Below are 22046 nucleotides of genomic sequence, written 5' to 3' on the forward strand. Positions count from 1 at the left end.
CCGTCCTTCAGTAACATGCATGGAGCCGCAAGCAATATAGTCAGGTTTGATGTGCAGAACATCAAACCTGACAACATTGCATTGGACTGCGGGAGCAAACCTGACAACATTGCATTGGACTGCGGGAGCAAACCTGACAACATTGCATTGGACTGCGGGAGCAAACCTTACAACATTGCATTGGACTGCGGGAGCAAACCTGACAACATTGCATTGGATTGCGGGAGCAAACCTGACAACATTGCATTGGACTGCGGGAGCACGCATATCATACATACACACTGCGCAATATGTCGTTACAATTTGGCCGCATTCAGATTCCGCCTGACTTTCCACTAAGAAGCGGCAGTCGCCATCACTTAGCCGCTACACGGGTGAGGTTACCTGGGACAACTATTACAGAACCGGCCTTTGCATATATTTGATACATTACCTCCTGATTTGAAGAGCCTGAAATGATTGGCTCCAGGATAGCAGACCTGCGACACACCTGGCTACCTATCACCTGTGTCAGCGTAGGCAACCACAACCACTTCAGTGATGTAATACAGTATGAACGGCTGCTAAACAGCGTTTCTTATTCCCTATAGCGAGGACATTAGTATATAGTGCCTGTGGTAGTCGCCTTCTCCATAAGAACTTATAATCAAAAGTTTGATTCCATCTTTCGAATTGCTAAACGCTAGAAACTTGTTTCAATTTATATTCTGATAAGATACATACTGTGATTTTTTTTCATTAGATTACCATGATACTACTTGTATGTCTGCTTCATTTTAAAGTAACATAGGCCCTCATTCAGAGCCGCTCGCTAGCGGCCGTACGCTCGTTCCGAGCGATGTTCGCACATCTGCGCATGCGTACGGTTTTTAGTACGCATGCGCGAACCAGTCAGTGTGGCCGAAAATCGTTTGTACGCTATATAGCGAGTGCCTGCTATTTTGAGTGACAGGAGGAGGCGTATGTGGGTGGTAACAGGGGAAGGTGTTTGAAAACGGGGAGTGGAATTCGAACGCAGGCGTGCTTAAAGGTCAAAACAGGCGTTTTAAGGGTGTGCATAATTAAACAGGAGCGTCATTGACCACGTCACTGGGTTATTTTATGTCCAGAACTGCTCGCAAAATAGCGGTTGAAAAAACCAACCACAAGAATAGCGAGCAGTTCATACGCTGTACGATGTACTCGATTAATCTAATAAATAGCCGACATGACGTATGGTGCGAGCGGCCAGGGGGCGTTTTTATCAAATAAACGAGCGTATGTTTTGCTCGCTCGTTCAAACTTAGAGGTGTGAACAGACTGCAATTTGCGAACGGATCATTTGAATAGCCACCCCTTGTTTTTGAACGAACGACCGCAAATAGCAACGGCTCTGAATCAGGCCCATTGTTTTTTAATATATCATTGAGCCCCATAGTATAGTACATATTTAGGCATTTACCCAGTGCAGTTTATTCTTCCTTTTTTTATTTAATAATGTTGGTCAAGCACAGGAATATTTGCAGAGTAGGCACAGGAGGTTAGATTTAATATTGCTGGCTATGGTTCCACAGGGGTATACACGCACCAAGCAAAGAGGATAATACACTGTAAGATGAATTTGTAGAGAGCAGTGATGTGGGAAATCTGGTGCGGCTCTCAGGAGAAGGACAATGAAAGTGCAGGCTGGGAGGGTGGACTCGGTGTGACCTGGACCCCAGAGCGGTTTGGCCAGGATGAGAAGGGCGCTCCAAGTACCACAGACTCTGTGGGAATGGTCTCCTCATCCAGGCCGTAGCAGAAGTTGCAGGAACCACTGAGAGTTGAGAACCTTTGCGACCACCATAGTGTTCTTCATGGAAGCTGTTGGATCGCAGACCTGGCCACAGAAACCAGCTGAATCAGAAGGATCACAACCTTTGCTGTGCCCGCTTGTGCCTCCTTAAGTCCTGTAAGTAAGGCCACTTAGTTCGACAAGCAGGTCCACCATCACAGAACACTTAGAATCTCCAACAACATCAGGAGCTAAAAATCCTCAACCTCACTTGACTAGAAGGGTTCCATATTCATAGAAAAGATGGTGTTACAGCAGAGTCAGCAGCCAGGTCCTCACTACCTGGGGAACGATGGCTCTGGAGCAGGATTTATTGGATAAATCAGAAGGTGTAGGTTGCATGGACGATCTGTGTAAAGCACACCTATGTTAGTAGATTTCAGGCTGGGTAGGACAGAGGTCGCCACTTGCACATGCACCATCTAAGGCAGCTGACCCATCATGCCCCCACTATTCTGATTCCTTCCACACATGTAGAAAAAGGAGGGGGGTTTAACCCCCTATTGTACCTCAGCACACTGAATAATACCTGCAACAATATATGAAGACTATATGGTCATAGAAATTCAGAGATATTAGTTGCATGCATTTGCAAATACATGGGAGGCTGCTGGGCCACGTCACGGCTTCTCTGTTACCAGCAGTCCCTAACACTAAGGGGTTCACGTCGGGGGCGCAGTGCACCCCAAAAAACGTCCAGCCTGGGACGTTTTTTGTAACATGTAACAATTCTGATTCTTAGCAGCATTACCAACACTCGTGTAACATTCTGAGTCACTGCGTATGTATTCCTGGGCATAGGTGGCACTGTGTATGTGACTAGTTATTGGGGGGGCATGGTGTATGTATTCCTGGGCATAGGTGGCACTGCATATGTGTGACTGGTTATTGGGGGGGGGCATGGTGTATGTATTCCTGGGCATAGGTGGCACTGCGTTTGTGTGACTGGTTACTGGGGGGGGCACGGTGTATGTATGACTGGACATGGGTGGCACTGTGTATGTATGACTGGGTATAGGGGGGCACTGTATGTATGACTGGGTATAAGGGGGGCACTGTGTATGTATGACTGGACATGGGTGGCACTGTGTATGTATGACAGGGTATGGGGGGGCACTGTGTATATATGACTGGACATGGGTGGCACTGTGTATGTATGACTGGACATGGGTGGCACTGTGTATGTATGACGGTATGGGGGGGCACTGTGTATGTATGACTGGACATGGGTGGCACTGTGTATGTATGACTGGACATGGGTGGCACTGTGTATGTATGACAGGGTATGGGGGGCACTGTGCATGTATGACTGGGCATGCATGGCACTCTGTATGACAGGGTATAAGGGGCAGTGTTGGGCTGGTTCCCGTTTTTTTGCTGCAGTCGTGTCTGTCTTTATGCCAGTTGCCCTCTTTGGTGTACATCCGTGCGTCCAAATAATGCTGAAATATTGCTGAGTGCATCTTTAGATGCCACCATCGTCTCGCTTGCACCAGCCCCATGGTGGGTGCAGTCTCTCCGTCTGATTGCAGCCTCAGCTTTTCTGTACACAACCACTTTCTGTGACACTCACATGCAACAACTCCGGACCATGCGTCTTCCTCTGATTCCATGGGGCAAATGTAATAGGGCGAGAGATGAGAAAATGTGTCTGCATTACTGGAGAGAGGGGCACTGTGTATGTATGACTGGGCATAGGGGGCACTGTGTATGTATGACTGGGCATAGGGGCACTGTGTATGTATGACTGGGCATAGGGGCACTGTGTATGTATGACTGGGCATAGGGGCACTGTGTCTGCATTACTGGAGAGAGGGGCACTGTTTATGTATGACTGGGCATAGGGGCACTGTGTCTGCATTACTGGGCATAGGGGGCACTGTGTATGTATGACTGGGCATAGGGGGCACTGTGTCTGCATTACTGGGTATAGGGGGCACTGTGTATGTATGACTGGGCATAGGGGGCACTGTGTCTGCATTACTGGGCATAGGGGGCACTGTGTATGTATGACTTGGCATAGGGGGCACTGTGTCTGCATTACTGGGTATAGGGGGGCACTGTGTATGTATGACTAGGTATAGGGGGCACTGTGTATGTATGACGGCATAGGGGCACTGTGTCTGCATTACTGGGCATAGGTGGCACTGTGTATGTATGACTGGGCATAGGGGGCACTGTCTGCATTACTGGGTATAGGGGGGCACTATGTATGTATGACTGGGTATAGGGGGCACTGTGTCTGCATTACTGGGTATAGGGGGGCACTATGTATGTATGACTGGGTATAGGGGGCACTGTGTCTGCATTACTGGGCATAGAGGGCACTGTGTATGTATGGCTGGGCATAGGGGGCACTGTCTGTATGACTGGGCATAGGGGTCACTGTGTTGGCATGACTGGGCATAGGGGGCACTGTGTATGTATGACTGGGCATAGGGGGCACTGTGTTGGCATGACTGGACAGAGGGGCACTGTGTATGTATGACTGGGCATAGGGGGCACTGTCTGCATTACTGGACATAGGGGCTCTGTGTATGTTTGGGCATAGGGGGCACTGTCTGCATTACTGGGCATAGGGATGGCAATAGAGGGCTCTGTGGATTACAGAGCATGGATCAGTTGTCAGATATGCCCCGTATCACCTCTGTTCTATAATCCTCTGTAATTATTATTATTATTTATCTATTGGTGTGACTTGTTCCCATTTACATTCTAATAACTGACCTCTGCCCGAGGCGCCATGGTGTCTGGAGCCCTGAGGATCCTTTGGATCTAGTACACATGTTCCATCTTCAGCGGCTCTGACAAAAGTTCTTCCCATATTTTGAGAAAGTGAATATTAGGTAATGGGATTCTGGGCCTGATTCAGAGCCGGACGCAATTAGTGGTCACTCATCCAAAAAATAGGGGTGGCTATTCAAATGAACCGTTCGCTCTTTGCGGTCTGTTCACGCCTCTAGGTCTGAACGAGCGAACAAAACTTGCAGTCGTTTTTTGGATAAATACACCCCATGGCCGCTCGCATCCTACGTCATGTCCGCTACTTATTAGATTAATCAAGTACATCGGCCAACGTATGAACTGCTCGCTATTCTTGTGGTTGGTTTTTGCTACCGCAATCTTGCGAGCAGTTCGGGCTATAAAATAACCCAGTGACGTGGTTAATGACGCTGCTGTATTAATTATGCACACCCATAAAACGCCCGTTTTGACCTTTAAGCACGCCTGCGTTCTGATCTCCACTTCCCGTTTTCAAGCACCTTCCCCTGTTACCACCCACATACGCCTCCTCCTGTCACTCAAAATAGCAGGCATTCGCTATTTAGCGAACAAACGATTTTCGGCCGCACTGACTGGTTCGCGCATGTTGGGCACACATCGCTCGGAATGAGCGTACTGCCGCTTACGAGTGGCTCTGAATCAGGCCCCTGTTTCTATGAGCCAGTAATCCTGTGTTAGGGTCAGTGGTACGAATAACAGACGGGAAAACCGTTGCAGTGATAAATTATTTGCAGGAACGGGGCTTAGTATTGAATCAGTGCTGTTGCTTCTATACTGCACATTGCAGGGATGTCTTATAGTGCAGGCGGCTGGGCACATGGCACGGCATCGCAGAAACAAGACTCTGCTCATGTCACATTGTTTTCCTCTTGTTTTGCTTGTAAATATAAAGATAATGGGGATTTGTATAACAGAGGGTGTAGTAGAGGCATACAGTGACTGTCATTCATGCAGCTAGGAGCTGGTGACATCACAGGATGAAGCACATCAGGCATCTGATGTCAGTAGATCCTAATGAATTGCTAGGCAGCTAGGAGCTGGTGACATCACAGGATGAAGCACATCAGGCATCTGATGTCACTAGATCCTAATGAATTGCTAGGCAGCTAGGAGCTGGTGACATCACAGGATGAAGCACATCAGGTATCTGATGTCACTAGATCCTAATGAATTGCTAGGCAGCTAGGAGCTGGTGACATCACAGGATGAAGCACATCAGGTATCTGATGTCACTAGATCCTAATGAATTGCTAGGCAGCTAGGAACTGGTGACATCACAGGATGAAGCACATCAGGCATCTGATGTCACTAGATCCCAATGAATTGCTAGGCAGCTAGGAGCTGGTGACATCACAGGATGAAGCACATCAGGTATCTGATGTCACTAGATCCTATGAATTGCTAGGCAGCTAGGAGCTGGTGACATCACAGGATGAAGCACATCAGGCATCTGATGTCACTAGATCCTAATGAATTGCTAGGCAGCTAGGAGCTGGTGAAATCACAGGATGAAGCACATCAGGTATCTGATGTCACTAGATCCTAATGAATTGCTAGGCAGCTAGGAGCCTGTGACATCACAGGATGAAGCACATCAGGTATCTGATGTCACTAGATCCTAATGAATTGCTAGGCAGCTAGGAGCTGGTGACATCACAGGATGAAGCACATCAGGCATCTGATGTCACTAGATCCTAATGAATTGCTAGGCTGGAGAATTGCTGATCCCTTCACATACAAGTGGCAGTAACACTGTCTCCACGTGACATCCTGCTCTGCACCTTCTCTAGAACGGTCCTGGGCTGCACACAGGTGTGACAGGTCCAAAAATAAAATGCTTTCTATATATAGAGACAGAGATGAGATATTAGGAGTCGGGAAATAAAAGCAACTTCTTGCCTTGCACCAGGTCTGCCCCAATTACCTGCAATGAGTCAGCGGTGCCTGAGGCCGGGCATTGTATATCCAGTGGAGGAGTCAGGGAATGAATGCGGTGACATCTACCATTTAGTTGCTGCCAATGATGTACGCTGCCAGCTCAGTGTTCTGTGTAAGCTTCTGCATTCCCCGTTACTTATATGTGACGGGGGGATGTGGATTGTCAGCTGCCCTGGGGCAGGGACTGATGCAAATGACTGTAGTATTCTCTGTAATGCGCTGCACTATATATGAATCACTGTTAGTAAGTCAGTAGATGGGCTCTTGTCCAGCACTGTGTGCATTGTCTCGGGCACATTCTCCGTACAACTTATCCCTTTACACCCTCAGTCCTACCCCCGGATGCTGTCGGATCAGAGATGCAGAGAGTGTGAGGCTTACTCGGAGTGACAGCTGAGCGAGGTCACCTGGCAGAGATTGGGGAGGCTGGTTGGCTGGGATCAGTCATCTGACACAAGGAACAGATGGTGGGATGCCCGATGTTCACAGCTCCTCTGTCCCCATTTTTTTTCTCCTTTTTTAAAATTTTTTTATTTAGGCAGATATACATAGAGACACAGGTAGGGCAGGGACTGCGGTGCTCACTCTGCCCTCAGCCCACACATTGATACATGTCACATCTCTGACACTGGTCCTGACCATAGGAGCCAGCTCTGTGGGTGCTTCCGCTATGTCTATGCTTGGCATTTTCCAGCCATACGGAGGGGCATCCCCCCAATCATTTTGAAAGTTGGTCCTGACTCTCTGATTTGGTTAAAGAAATTTCTGCAGAACAGGGGGAAGAAAAAAAACCAGGGAATAAATCCTATTGTGCGGATGCGTCAGCAGAATGTTCACGGAGAGAAGTGGTGTAATTGTAGGGAGTGGGGTGTTATGTAATGATCACTAACAGAACATGTGCCCCGGTCCTTGTAATTACTGCATGGACAAATGGTCCTGGAGGGGGATGTGTTTCACAGAGGGAGCTGGAGAGCGGGTGTGATGGAAGGGTAAGCCCTGCACTACACTATCTTTAGCATTTAACAGAGATCCTGTGCAACTTCTGGTCCCCCTGTCCCCTACTTTGCACGGCCCCCTCCATCCCTCCCACTCAGGAGCAGTGTGTCTAGCAGGAATGCCCATTCTGGCTCAGCTTCCCACATCTCTCTCACTTCTGCACATGCTCAGCCCGGACTGTCAGCACAGGAGCTGTGTTCTCTAGCAAGGCGAGGACAAGAGAGGGGACATATGCACTGACAATCAGGCCTGGCCATCGTCTCATCATCTCCCAATATGTCCTGGAGCACAGACAGCTATGAGTGGGCAGGCTGCGATGTGCCCAGTGCTTTAGCATTTCTGCACTAATGAAAGGGTTCAGGCTTGTCTGGTAAGCAGAGACACCTTCCACCCTCTAGTGCATTATCACCCCGTCTCCGGATAAGTCATCCCCCCCCCCCTGATTTGGATATGTGCTCAGGGAAGTTGGCTTCTGGTTACTCATTGTCTGCAGCCCTTACAGAGAGTGTCCGCTGCGCTGTCAGGAGCTTATCCATGGACTGAAGAGACGCATTGAGCCCTGCTCCTGGGATGCACACGCAGGATGTCTTGCAGGTTTATCATCCTCTCTCTCCATCCCCTCCTAGCGTACTAGTCCTAGATCAGCTATCACACGTTCCCACCATTACCTGTGTATAGTCTGCATGATTCTAGTTTAGTATTGCTCTCCACAACTAGTAAGACTGTAAAATAGATGCAGTAATGTCTCTTACAGCTGCTAAACCACCTCTGTGCCGTAGTGCATGTTCCCTACGTATATAGCGCAGTGTTATAGTCTGTTGTTGCATTCCTGCACTGCATGTGCCACTCATTATTATGCCCAAACAAGCTGGGTATTGCCAGGCAGCGGAAAATAATGGCCAGTAATGTCTGACATAATGTGAGTCTGTGAAGTGAGTGTGTGTGGTAAGATTTGGGACAACTAACAGTAACTCCAACCATCCTCCCTTGGGGAAATATTGCTCCCATCAGACTGATATAGTTCCACATAAATCCCACTAAATGTACCTGTGCCGTTTTCTGTGCCTGCTCGTTGGGGCTGCCCCTGTTTGGGAAAATGGAATGATGATTGGCCTAAGGAGTAAAAGGCATCTGCACTTGATGAGTGACTGTATTGCTGTTCCCCATGTCACGCTCAGCTTTGTCACTGGAACGTCTGTTATCACTACCTAATAATCGGGAGACCTTCAGAAATATGTGACGATAAGGGACATGGGGTCACAGAACCCGTATTTCATTAACAATAGGCATTTACTCCTGTGATTATCAGCATCTGTGACCTTGAGGTAGGTCTATAGAGCTAGGATCTAGATAATTACACTGCTTTACTACATTACTACCCATAATATCACTCTGCTGGGCAGGAACCAGACGTTACAAGTACTGTGAGTGCTGCCACTTAGATGCTGCCAGCCGCTGCCACGGGACAGGTCATAGAGGTACTGCTGATTAGTTACAGGGGCACAGCTGATAGCAGCCATGTGCCATACAGGACGTGTGGCATACAGTAAGGGAGCACAGAAACTGCAGGATGCCATCTGTAGCTGGAGCCTATAATCCTCTTAACATTTATCCATCTTCCTTTCCAGCCTCCCTCAGACCTCCAGGATTAATATCCTCACTCAACCTCCCATTTTCCTGGGATTTATGCATTAACTCTACTTTACCATTGCCAAAGAACGCAGGTTGTACCCCCAAACACTAGATCCGTCATCTACCTGTGGGGCCAATGTTTTCAGCAGCTGTTGCGATCGCAAAATCATAGTAAACAGGTGCACTTAGTAAATGCAACACCCCCCTTCCAGTGCAACTTGGCTTAAGCCAGTACCTTCCTCCAGCAAAATGAGTTTAGGGATTAAAGCATTAGGTTGTTTTACAAATGATGTCTGCCGTGTCCCCTGGGCAATTAACATGCTATAATGTAACCATAACACTGGCACGTGTTCCAGTCAGCAGCAGTTATCCTGCTCGGCCCTCGTTGCAGCAGCCCGGACTAACCAGAAGGTCCCACATAAAGCCACCCATTTATTACTGCTGTCTCCCATAAGTGCATGTATCCTGGTGGTTTCAGTCTCATTATCATTTATAGAAACATAGAATTTGACGGCAGATAAGAACCACTTGGCCCATCTAGTCTGCCCCATTTTTAAACATATTGTAACCTCAACCCTTATTGATCCTTACTTCTTCTGAAGGATATCCTTAGGTCTATCCCATGCATGTATACATTGCTCTACTGTCTTAGCCTCTACCACCTCTAATGGAGGCTATTCCACTTGTCCACTACCCTTTCTGTGATGTCATTTTTCCTCAGATTTCCCCTCAACCTACCTCCCTCCAGTCTCAGAACATGTCCTCTTGTTCTAATACTTCTCTTTCTTTGAAGAATGTCTCCTTCCTTTACCTTGTTATAACCCTTTATATATTTGAACGTTTCCATCATGTCCCCCCTTTCCCTTCTCTGCTCCAAACTATACATAATAAGATCTTTTAGTCTTTCCTGGTACGTTTTGTGGTGTAGACCTTGCACCATTTTAGTTGCCCTTCTTTGTACAGTCTCTAATGTATTAATATCCTTCTGGAGATATGGCCTCCAGAACTGAACACAGTATTGGAGATGAGGACGTACCAATGACCTATACAGTGGTATTATCACTTCTTTCTTTCTGCTACTGATTCCTCTCCCTATGCACCAAGCATCTGACTGGCCTTCACACTGTTTTCTTGCCTTTTAGTCACCTGAAATAGTGACTCCTAGATCCCTTTCCTCTTCAGTACTTTCCAGTATAGTGCCATTATATTTAGCCTTTGGATTTTTGAGACCCAAGTGCATGATCTTGCATTTTTTTGGCATTAAACTGTAGTTGCCACGTTCTTGACCATTCCTCTAGTCTACCTAGATCAGGGATGGGGAACCTCAGGCCCGGGGGCCGTATAAGGCCCTCTGAATCATTTGGTCTGGCCCTTGGAGCTTTTTCTGCTAGCCTCATGTGGATAGCAGTTTGCCTATAATGGCGCCCTGCAGCCAGAATCTATGCAGCAGTGCCACCTGGAGCATCCTTAGGACGCATCAGACGGTCACACCGCTGCCCTTACAGCTCCGCAGAGCATCCTCAGGATGCCCCGGGCATTGCTGTAATCATCAGCGATTGTGGCCCCTGCCCCGTGTGATGTCACATGGAGGGGCGTAGCCTGCACTGGGCCTGTGAATAATGTTATATATATCAAAATGGCCCACGGCAGAAAAAAGGTTCCCCACCCCTGACCTAGATCATCAATCATTTGTTTTACCCCTCCTGGTGTGTCTACACTGTTGCATACCTTTGTGTCATCTGCAGAAAGGCATAGTTTCCCTTCAATACCATTTGCAATGTCACAAATAAAGATATTAAAAAGCACTGGTCTGAGTACAGATCCCTGAGGTTCTCCACTGGTAACATTTCCCTCGTGAGACTGCTCTCCATTTACTACAACTCTCTGTTTCCTATCCTGCAGCCATGATCTTATCCATTCAACTATCTTTGTATCCAATCCCATGCTTTCCAGTTTATTTAACAGTCTGCGATGTGGAACAGTGTCAAAAGCCTTACTAAAGTCTAGATAAGCTATATCTATGGCTCCCCCTTTATCTATTTCCTTAGTCACCCAGTCAAAAAAGTCAGTAAGATTTGTTTGACATGATCTCCCCCCAGAACATCCATGCTGTTTGGGGTTGCTGGATTTGAGATAATCTACGACTCTTTCTTTTAAGAGTGTTTCCATCAATTTCCCAACTACTGATGTAAGGCTCACTGGTCGGTAGTTGCTTGCCTTGCCTCTACCTTACTTATATATATAACACTTTCAATGCAGATGGGCCCCTATACCCTTTCTGACAAGCGTTCCCATTATTTTCTTGCAGCGTTCATTGTCGCATGTTTAGGCTTCCAGTCCATTATTATTGATGAACGGACAAGGCTTCGTTTTTTTCTTGTCCATTGAAATTAGGGGTGAGCGGGTTCGGATTTCTGAAATCCGACCCCCCCCGAGCCCCCCCGATCCGAGTCCGATCCGAGTCAGGCTCGACTTTTCCCGCCTGACTCGGATCTGACATCGAGGCAAAACGTCATCATCCCGCCTTCCGAGTCTCGCGGGTTTTGGATCCTATATAAGGTACCCGCGTCGGCGCCATTTTCTCACTCGGCTGTGGACAGTGAAGAGGGAGGGTGGGAGTTAGTGCTGTGTAGTGTAGTGTAGTGTAGTGCTGCTGTTGTCCACTACTTCAAAGTCCATAGGGGCTGGCTGTGTTGTGCTGTGCTGCTGTTGTTAATAGGGGCTGTGTCCACTACTTCAAAGTCCATAGGGGCTGGCTGGACTGTGTTGTGCAGTCAGTTCTCCATAGGGGCTGTGTCCACTCCAAAGTCCTGTGCAGTGTCCCAGTCCTAAAGGGGTGCTGTAGTGTTGTCCAGGGGGTGCTCTGTCCATCAGGGGTGCTCCCCCCAAGTGCTAAAAAAATAATATATTTTCTGTGTTTGTGAATTGTGTGCGCAGTAGCCGCACGTGCATCAACAAAGTAGTGCCAAGCGTGCGCCTGTGTCATAAGTAAAGGGCCGGCTGGCTTGACCGTTAAAGGGTGCTGTAACCCCCGAAAGTACACTCCAGTCCAAACCAAAAAAAAATTATTTTCTGTGTTTGTGAATTGTGTGCGCAGTAGCCGCACGTGCATCAACAAAGTAGTGCCAAGCGTGCGCCTGTGTCATAAGTAAAGGGCCGGCTGGCTTGACCGTTAAGGGTGCTGTAACCCCCGAAAGTACACTCCAGTCCAAACCAAAAAAAAAATTATTTTCTGTGTTTGTGAATTGTGTGCGCAGTAGCCGCACGTGCATCAACAAAGTAGTGCCAAGCGTGCGCCTGTGTCATAAGTAAAGGGCCGGCTGGCTTGACCGTTAAGGGTGCTGTAACCCCCGAAAGTACACTCCAGTCCAAACCAAAAAAAAAATTATTTTCTGTGTTTGTGAATTGTGTGCGCAGTAGCCGCACGTGCATCAACAAAGTAGTGCCAAACGTGCGCCTGTGTCATAAGTAAAGGGCCGGCTGGCTTGACCGTTAAGGGTGCTGTAACCCCCGAAAGTACACTCCAGTCCAAACCAAAAAAAAAATTATTTTCTGTGTTTGTGAATTGTGTGCGCAGTAGCCGCACGTGCATCAACAAAGTAGTGCCAAACGTGCGCCTGTGTCATAAGTAAAGGGCCGGCTGGCTTGACCGTTAAGGGTGCTGTAACCCCCGAAAGTACACTCCAGTCCAAACCAAAAAAAAAATTATTTTCTGTGTTTGTGAATTGTGTGCGCAGTAGCCGCACGTGCATCAACAAAGTAGTGCCAAGCGTGCGCCTGTGTCATAAGTAAAGGGCCGGCTGGCTTGACCGTTAAGGGTGCTGTAACCCCCGAAAGTACACTCCAGTCCAAACCAAAAAAAAAATTATTTTCTGTGTTTGTGAATTGTGTGCGCAGTAGCCGCACGTGCATCAACAAAGTAGTGCCAAGCGTGCGCCTGTGTCATAAGTAAAGGGCCGGCTGGCTTGACCGTTAAGGGTGCTTTAACCCCCGAAAGTACACTCCAGTCCAAACCTAAAAAAAAATTATTTTCTGTGTTTGTGAATTGTGTGCGCAGTAGCCGCACGTGCATCAACAAAGTAGTGCCAAGCGTGCGCCTGTGTCATAAGTAAAGGGCCGGCTGGCTTGACCATTAAGGGTGCTGTAACCCCCGAAAGTACACTCCAGTCCAAACCTAAAAAAAAATTATTTTCTGTGTTTGTGAATTGTGTGCGCAGTAGCCGCACGTGCATCAACAAAGTAGTGCCAAGAGTGCGCCTGTGTCATAAGTAAAGGGCCGGCTGGCTTGACCGTTAAAGGGTGCTGTAACCCCCGAAAGTACACTCCAGTCCAAACCAAAAAAAAATTATTTTCTGTGTTTGTGAATTGTGTGCGCAGTAGCCGCACGTGCATCAACAAAGTAGTGCCAAGCGTGCGCCTGTGTCATAAGTAAAGGGCCGGCTGGCTTGACCGTTAAAGGGTGCTGTAACCCCTGAAAGTACACTCCAGTCCAAACCAAAAAAAAATTATTTTCTGTGTTTGTGAATTGTGTGCGCAGTAGCCGCACGTGCATCAACAAAGTAGTGCCAAGCGTGCGCCTGTGTCATAAGTAAAGGGCCGGCTGGCTTGACCGTTAAGGGTGCTGTAACCCCCGAAAGTACACTCCAGTCCAAACCAAAAAAAAAATTATTTTCTGTGTTTGTGAATTGTGTGCGCAGTAGCCGCACGTGCATCAACAAAGTAGTGCCAAACGTGCGCCTGTGTCATAAGTAAAGGGCCGGCTGGCTTGACCGTTAAGGGTGCTGTAACCCCCGAAAGTACACTCCAGTCCAAACCAAAAAAAAAATTATTTTCTGTGTTTGTGAATTGTGTGCGCAGTAGCCGCACGTGCATCAACAAAGTAGTGCCAAGCGTGCGCCTGTGTCATAAGTAAAGGGCCGGCTGGCTTGACCGTTAAGGGTGCTGTAACCCCCGAAAGTACACTCCAGTCCAAACCAAAAAAAAAATTATTTTCTGTGTTTGTGAATTGTGTGCGCAGTAGCCGCACGTGCATCAACAAAGTAGTGCCAAGCGTGCGCCTGTGTCATAAGTAAAGGGCCGGCTGGCTTGACCGTTAAGGGTGCTTTAACCCCCGAAAGTACACTCCAGTCCAAACCTAAAAAAAAATTATTTTCTGTGTTTGTGAATTGTGTGCGCAGTAGCCGCACGTGCATCAACAAAGTAGTGCCAAGCGTGCGCCTGTGTCATAAGTAAAGGGCCGGCTGGCTTGACCGTTAAGGGTGCTGTAACCCCCGAAAGTACACTCCAGTCCAAACCTAAAAAAAAATTATTTTCTGTGTTTGTGAATTGTGTGCGCAGTAGCCGCACGTGCATCAACAAAGTAGTGCCAAGAGTGCGCCTGTGTCATAAGTAAAGGGCCGGCTGGCTTGACCGTTAAAGGGTGCTGTAACCCCCGAAAGTACACTCCAGTCCAAACCAAAAAAAAATTATTTTCTGTGTTTGTGAATTGTGTGCGCAGTAGCCGCACGTGCATCAACAAAGTAGTGCCAAGCGTGCGCCTGTGTCATAAGTAAAGGGCCGGCTGGCTTGACCGTTAAAGGGTGCTGTAACCCCTGAAAGTACACTCCAGTCCAAACCAAAAAAAAATTATTTTCTGTGTTTGTGAATTGTGTGCGCAGTAGCCGCACGTGCATCAACAAAGTAGTGCCAAGCGTGCGCCTGTGTCATAAGTAAAGGGCCGGCTGGCTTGACCGTTAAGGGTGCTGTAACCCCCGAAAGTACACTCCAGTCCAAACCAAAAAAAAAATTATTTTCTGTGTTTGTGAATTGTGTGCGCAGTAGCCGCACGTGCATCAACAAAGTAGTGCCAAGCGTGCGCCTGTGTCATAAGTAAAGGGCCGGCTGGCTTGACCGTTAAGGGTGCTGTAACCCCCGAAAGTACACTCCAGTCCAAACCTAAAAAAAAATTATTTTCTGTGTTTGTGAATTGTGTGCGCAGTAGCCGCACGTGCATCAACAAAGTAGTGCCAAGCGTGCGCCTGTGTCATAAGTAAAGGGCCGGCTGGCTTGACCGTTAAAGGGTGCTGTAACCCCCAAAGTACACTCCAGTCCAAACCAAAAAAAAATTATTTTCTGTGTTTGTGAATTGTGTGCGCAGTAGCCGCACGTGCATCAACAAAGTAGTGCCAAGAGTGCGCCTGTGTCATAAGTAAAGGGCCGGCTGGCTTGACCGTTAAAGGGTGCTGTAACCCACAAAGTACACTCCAGTCCAAACCAAAAAAAAAATTATTTTCTGTGTTTAGCCGCACGTATATATCAAATCGATATAACATAAATGGAGGACCAAACTTTCTCCGATAAAAATAAAATAGAGAAAGATCAAGAACCACTTCCTCCTAGTGCTGAAGCTGCTGCCACTAGTCATGACATAGACGATAACATGCCATCAACGTCGTCTGCCAAGGCCGATGCCCAATGTCATAGTAGAGGGCACATACAATCCCAAATGGCAAAGTTCAGGAAAATGACCTTGAAAAAGACATTTAAATCAGCTGAAGAGAAACGTAAACTTGCCAATATGCCATTTACGACACGGAGTGGCAAGGAACGGCTAAGGTCGATCCCTAGTATGTTCATGACTAGTGGTTCAGCTTCACATGACGATGGAAGCACTCCTCCCACTAAAAAAATCAAAAGAGTTAAGCTGGCAAAAGCACAGCGAAGAACTGTGCTTTCTAAGAAGATATCACAAATCCCCAAGGAGAGTCCAAGTGTGGTGGTGGTTGCGATGCCTGACCTTCCCAGCACTGGACGGGAAGAGGTGGCTCTTTCCACCATTTGCACGCCCCCTGCAAGTGCTGAAAGGAGCACCCACAGTCCACTTGCTGATATGCAAATTGAAGATGTCACTGTTGAAGTACAACAGGATGAGGATACTGGTGTAGCTGGCGCTGAGGAGGAAGTTGGCGAGGAGGATTCTGATGGTGATGTGGTTTGTTTAAATCAGGCTCCGGGGGAGACAGTTGTTGTCCGTGGGATGAAAAAGCCCATCACGGTCATGCCTGGGCAGAAGACCAAACATTCCACCTCTTTGGTCTGGCAATATTTCTATCCAAATCCGGACAACAACTGTCTTGCCATATGTACCATATGTAAAGGTGAAATAAGTAGGGGTAGGGACGTCAACCACCTAGGAACATCCTCCCTTATACGGCACCTGCAGCGCGTTCATGAAAAGTTACTGTCAAGTTCAGAAACTTTGGCTGAGACCGTAAGCAGTCCAGGGACACCTAAATCCCGTTGTCCTGTTGTATCCAAGCGCCTGCAAACCACACCGTCAACTCCCTCCTCGTCAATTTCCTCCTTAGTCAGGATCGGAAGTAGTCCTGCAGGCCATATCACTGGCATGACTGACTCTCCTATCCGGGATTCCTCCGGAGGATCCTGCATTGCTACGCCTACTGCTGCCGCTGCTGCTGTTGCTGCTGCTGCTGGGAGTCGTTCATCATCCCAGAGAGGAAGTAGGAACACCACTACTTTTACTAAACAATTGACCCTCCAACAGTCCTTAGCGAGGAGGATGAAGTACGACAGCAGTCATCCTGAAGCAAAACGTATAACTGAGGCCTTGACTGCTATGTTGGTGTTAGACGTGCGTCCGGTATCCGCCATTAGTGCAGTGGGATTTAGACAATTGATGGAGGTAGTGTGTCCCCGGTTCCAAATCCCGTCTAGATTCCACTTCACTAGGCAGGCGATACCGAGACTGTACAGAAACGTCAGAAAAAGTGTCCTCAGTGTCCTGAAAAATGCCGTTGTACACAATGTCCACTTAACCACGGACATGTGGACAAGTGGAACAGGGCAGACTAAGGACTATATGACTGTGACAGCCCACTGGGTAGATGTATCACCTTACGCAGCAACAGCAGCAGCGTCACCAGTAGCAGCATCTCAGAAACGCCAGCTCGTTACAAGGCAGGCTACGCTGTGTATCACCGGTTTCAGTAAGAGGCACACCGCCGACAACCTCTTAGAGAAACTGAGGGAAATCATCGCCCAGTGGCTTACCCCACTTAGACTCTCCTGGGGATTTGTGATATCTGACAACGCCACCAATATTGTGCGGGCATTACATCTGGGCAAATTCCAGCACGTCCCATGTTTTGCTCACACAATAAACTTGGTGGTGCAGAATTTTCTGAAAAGCGACAGGGGCGTGCAGGAGACGCTTTGGGTGGCCCGAAAAATTTCTGGCCACTTTCGCCATTCAGCGACTGCGTGCCGAAGACTGGAGCGCCAGCAAACACTCTTGAACCTGCCCCGCCATCACCTGAAGCAAGAGGTTGTGACGCGGTGGAACTCAACCCTCTATATGCTTCAGAGGATGGAGGAGCAGCAAAAGGCCATACAAGCCTATACATCCACCTATGACATAGGCAAAGGAGGGGGTATGCACCTGACTCAAGCGCAGTGGAGAATGATTTCCGTGTTGTGCAAGGTTCTTCAGCCCTTCGAACTTGCCACACGTGAAGTCAGTTCAGACACTGCCAGCTTGAGTCAGGTCATTCCCCTCATCAGGCTTTTGCAGAAGCAGCTGGAGAAAGTGAAGGAGGAGCTAAGACGGAGCGATTCCGCTCGGCATGTGGGACTTGTGGATGAAGCCCTTCATTCGCTTTGCCAGGATTCCAGGGTGGTCAATCTGTTGAAATCAGACCACTACATTTTGGCCACCGTGCTCGATCCTAGGTTTAAAGCCTATGTGGTGTCTCTCTTTCCGGCCGACACAAGCCTGCAGAGGTGCAAAGACCTGCTGGTGAACACACTGTCAGCTGAAGCGGAACGTGACACGTCAACGGCTCCTTCTTCATTTTCTCCCGCAACTGGGGCTGCCAGGAAAAAACTTAGGTATCCTAAGCAACCCGCTGGCGGTGATGCAGGGCAGGCAGGACCAAGTTTGGACATCTGGTCCGGACTGAAGGACCTGGCAACAATTTCTGACATGTCTACTGTCACTGCATATGATACTGTCACCATTGACAGAATGGTGGAGGATTACATCGGTGACAGCATCCAAGTAGGCATGGCAGACAGTCCATACCTGTACTGGCAGGAAAAAGAGGCAATTTGGAGGCCCCTGTACAAACTGGCTCTATTTTACCTGAGTTGCCCCCCCTCCAGTGTGTACTCCGAAAGAGTGTTTAGTGCAGCCGGGAACCTTGTCAGCGAAAGGCGTAGGAGGTTGCTTCCACAGAATGTGGAGAAGATGATGTTCATCAAAATGAATTATCAGCTCTTCCAGGGAGACCAGCCTCCAGAACGTACAGAGGGACCTGTGGTGGTGGATTCAAGTGGGGACGAGTTAATACTTTGTGAGGATGAGGATGTACACACTGAAGAGGGTGAGGAATCGGTGGATGAGGAGGATGAGGATGACATCTTGCCTCCGTAGAGCCAGTTTGTGCAGGGACACATTAATTGCCAGCTTGTTTTGTGGGGGCCCAAACGAACCAATCATTTCAGCCACAGTTGTGTGGCAGACCCTGGCGCTGAAATGATTGATTTGTTAAAGTGTGCATGTCCTGTTTATACAACATAAGGGTGGGTGGGAGGGCCCAAGGACAATTCCATCTTGCACCTCTTTTTTTTCTTTGCATTATGTACTGTTTGGGGCCTAGTTTTTCAAACTGCCATCCTGTCTGCCACTGCAGTGTCACTCCTAGATGGGTCACGTGTTTGTGCCGCCCACTCGTGTCGCTTAGCATAGTCATCCAGCTACCTCGGTGCAACCTTTTGGACATAAAAACACTATTGTGAGGTGTGAGGTGTTCAGAATAGACTGGAAATGAGTGGAAATTAAGGTTATTGAGGTTAATAATAGCATAGGAGCAGAAAAACCTACAAATTCTGTGATTTTAGCTGTTTTTATGCTTTTTTTCAATAAAATACAGATCCAAAACACAAAACCCAGAACCCAAAACACGGAAGGGTGGTTTTGGCAAAACCAATCCAGATCCAAAACACGAAGAAAGATCCAGATCCAAAACCAAAACACAAAACACGAAAAGTGGCCGGTGCACACCCCTAATTGAAATAGGTTACAGGGATGTTTGAGGTCGATTCAATTAGGAGTGAATCGGCTCGTTCCCCTTCTATGTGCTCCCCTTCTGCACCCACACACCTCTGTATTCTTATTTCCCATTGGTCAGAGCCTGTACCTCATTATCTGTCATCTGTCTCACCTGCTCCGCTCCCCATCTATGTGCTCCCCTTCTGTCCCCACACACCTCTGTATTCTTATTTCCCATTGGTCAGAGCCGCGCTGTATCTCATTATCTGTCATCTGTCTCACCAGCTCCGTTCCCCATCTATGTGCTCCCCTTCTGTACCCACACACCTCTGTATTCTTATTTCCCATTGGTCAGAGCCTGTATCTCATTATCTGTCATCTGTCTCACCAGCTCCGTTCCCCATCTATGTGCTCCCCTTCTGTACCCACACACCTCTGTATTCTTATTTCCCATTGGTCAGAGCCGCGCTGTATCTCATTATCTGTCATCTGTCTCACCAGCTCCGTCCCCCATCTATGTGCTCCCCTTCTGTACCCACACACCTCTGTATTCTTATTTCCCATTGGTCAGAGCTGCTCTGTATCTCATTATCTGTCATCTGTCTCACCAGCTCCGTTCCCTATCTATGTGCTCCCCTTCTGTACTCACACACCTCTGTATTCTTATTTCCCATTGGTCAGAGCTGCTCTGTATCTCATTATCTGTCATCTGTCTCACCAGCTCTGTTCCCCTTCTATGTGCTCCCCTTCTGCACCCACACACCTCTGTATTCTTATTTCCCATTGGTCAGAGCCTGTATCTCATTATCTGTCATCTGTCTCACCAGCTCCGCTCCCCATCTATGTGCTCCCCTTCTGTCCCCACACACCTCTGTATTCTTATTTCCCATTGGTCAGAGCCTGTATCTCATCATCTGTCATCTGTCTCACCAGCTCCGTTCCCTATCTATGTGCTCCCCTTCTGCACCCACACACCTCTGTATTCTTATTTCCCATTGGTCAGAGCCTGTATCTCATTATCTGTCATCTGTCTCACCAGCTCCGTTCCCCATCTATGTGCTCCCCTTCTGTACCCACGCACCTCTGTATTGTTATTTCCCATTGGTCAGAGCCTGTATCTCATTATCTGTCATCTGTCTCACCAGCTCCGTTCCTCATCTATGTGCTCCCCTTCTGTACCCACACACCTCTGTATTCTTATTTCCCATTGGTCAGAGCCGCGCTGTATCTTAGTATCTGTCATCTGTCTCACCAGCTCCGTTCCCCATCTATGTGCTCCCCTTCTGTACCCACACACCTCTGTATTCTTATTTCCCATTGGTCAGAGCCTGTATCTCATTATCTGTCATCTGTCTCACCAGCTCCGTTCCCCATCTATGTGCTCCCGTTCTGTACCCACACACCTCTGTATTCTTATTTCCCATTGGTCAGAGCCTGTATCTCATTATCTGTCATCTGTCTCACCAGCTCAATTCCCCATCTATGTGCTCCCCTTCTGTACACACACACCTCTGTATTCTTGTTTCCCATTGGTCAGAGCCGCTGTATCTCATTATCTGTCATCTGTCTCACCAGCTCCGTTCCTCATCTATGTGCTCCCCTTCTGTACACACACACCTCTGTATTCTTATTTCCCATTGGTCAGAGCCGCGCTGTATCTCATTATCTGTCATCTGTCTCACCAGCTCCGTTCCCCATCTATGTGCTCCCCTTCTGTACACACACCTCTGTATTCTTGTTTCCCATTGGTCAGAGCCGCTGTATCTCATTATCTGTCATCTGTCTCACCAGCTCCATTCCCCATCTATGTGCTCCCCTTCTGTACACACACACCTCTGTATTCTTATTTCCCATTGGTCAGAGCCTGTATCTCATTATCTGTCATCTGTCTCACCAGCTCCGTTCCACTTCTGTACACACACACCTCTGTATTCTTATTTCCCATTGGTCAGAGCCTGTATCTCATTATCTGTCATCTGTCTCGCCAGCTCCATTTCCCATCTATGTGCTCCCCTTCTGTCCCCACACACCTCTGTATTCTTTTTTCCCATTGGTCAGAGCCGCTGTATCTCATTATCTGTCATCTGTCTCACCAGCTCCGTTCCCCATCTATGTGCTCCCCTTCTGTACCCACACACCTCTGTATTCTTATTTCCCATTGGTCAGAGCCTGTATCTCATTATCTGTCATCTGTCTCACCAGCTCCGTTCCCCATCTATGTGCTCCCCTTCTGTACCCACACACCTCTGTATTCTTATTTCCCATTGGTCAGAGCCGCGCTGTATCTCATTATCTGTCATCTGTCTCACCAGCTCCGTCCCCCATCTATGTGCTCCCCTTCTGTACCCACACACCTCTGTATTCTTATTTCCCATTGGTCAGAGCTGCTCTGTATCTCATTATCTGTCATCTGTCTCACCAGCTCCGTTCCCTATCTATGTGCTCCCCTTCTGTACTCACACACCTCTGTATTCTTATTTCCCATTGGTCAGAGCTGCTCTGTATCTCATTATCTGTCATCTGTCTCACCAGCTCTGTTCCCCTTCTATGTGCTCCCCTTCTGCACCCACACACCTCTGTATTCTTATTTCCCATTGGTCAGAGCCTGTATCTCATTATCTGTCATCTGTCTCACCAGCTCCGCTCCCCATCTATGTGCTCCCCTTCTGTCCCCACACACCTCTGTATTCTTATTTCCCATTGGTCAGAGCCTGTATCTCATCATCTGTCATCTGTCTCACCAGCTCCGTTCCCTATCTATGTGCTCCCCTTCTGTACCCACACACCTCTGTATTCTTATTTCCCATTGGTCAGAGCCTGTATCTCATTATCTGT

The 22046-nt window shown here is 48.0% G+C and overlaps 1 protein-coding gene across 3 annotated transcripts in view; it reads left to right on the forward strand.

The window, feature by feature from the left end:
- GRAMD1B (GRAM domain containing 1B) overlaps positions 1-22046 on the forward strand; it is a 690584-nt gene that overhangs the window by 171457 nt on the left and 497081 nt on the right. Inside the window, exon 1 of one of the 3 annotated variants that reach the window (XM_088457145.1) lies at positions 8104-8125. The exons of the other annotated variants lie outside the window; for them this stretch is intronic. Coding sequence (XP_088313271.1) covers positions 8115-8125 — 11 coding nt within the window. The 5' untranslated portion in view covers positions 8104-8114. Of the gene's footprint in view, positions 1-8103; positions 8126-22046 lie in introns of those variants that run through there. 3 annotated transcript variants of the gene reach the window in all.

Source organism: Taudactylus pleione, unplaced genomic scaffold (genome assembly GCF_031769625.1).
Source record: "Taudactylus pleione unplaced genomic scaffold, aTauple2 ptg000740l, whole genome shotgun sequence".
NCBI classification, from domain to species: Eukaryota; Metazoa; Chordata; class Amphibia; order Anura; family Myobatrachidae; genus Taudactylus; species Taudactylus pleione.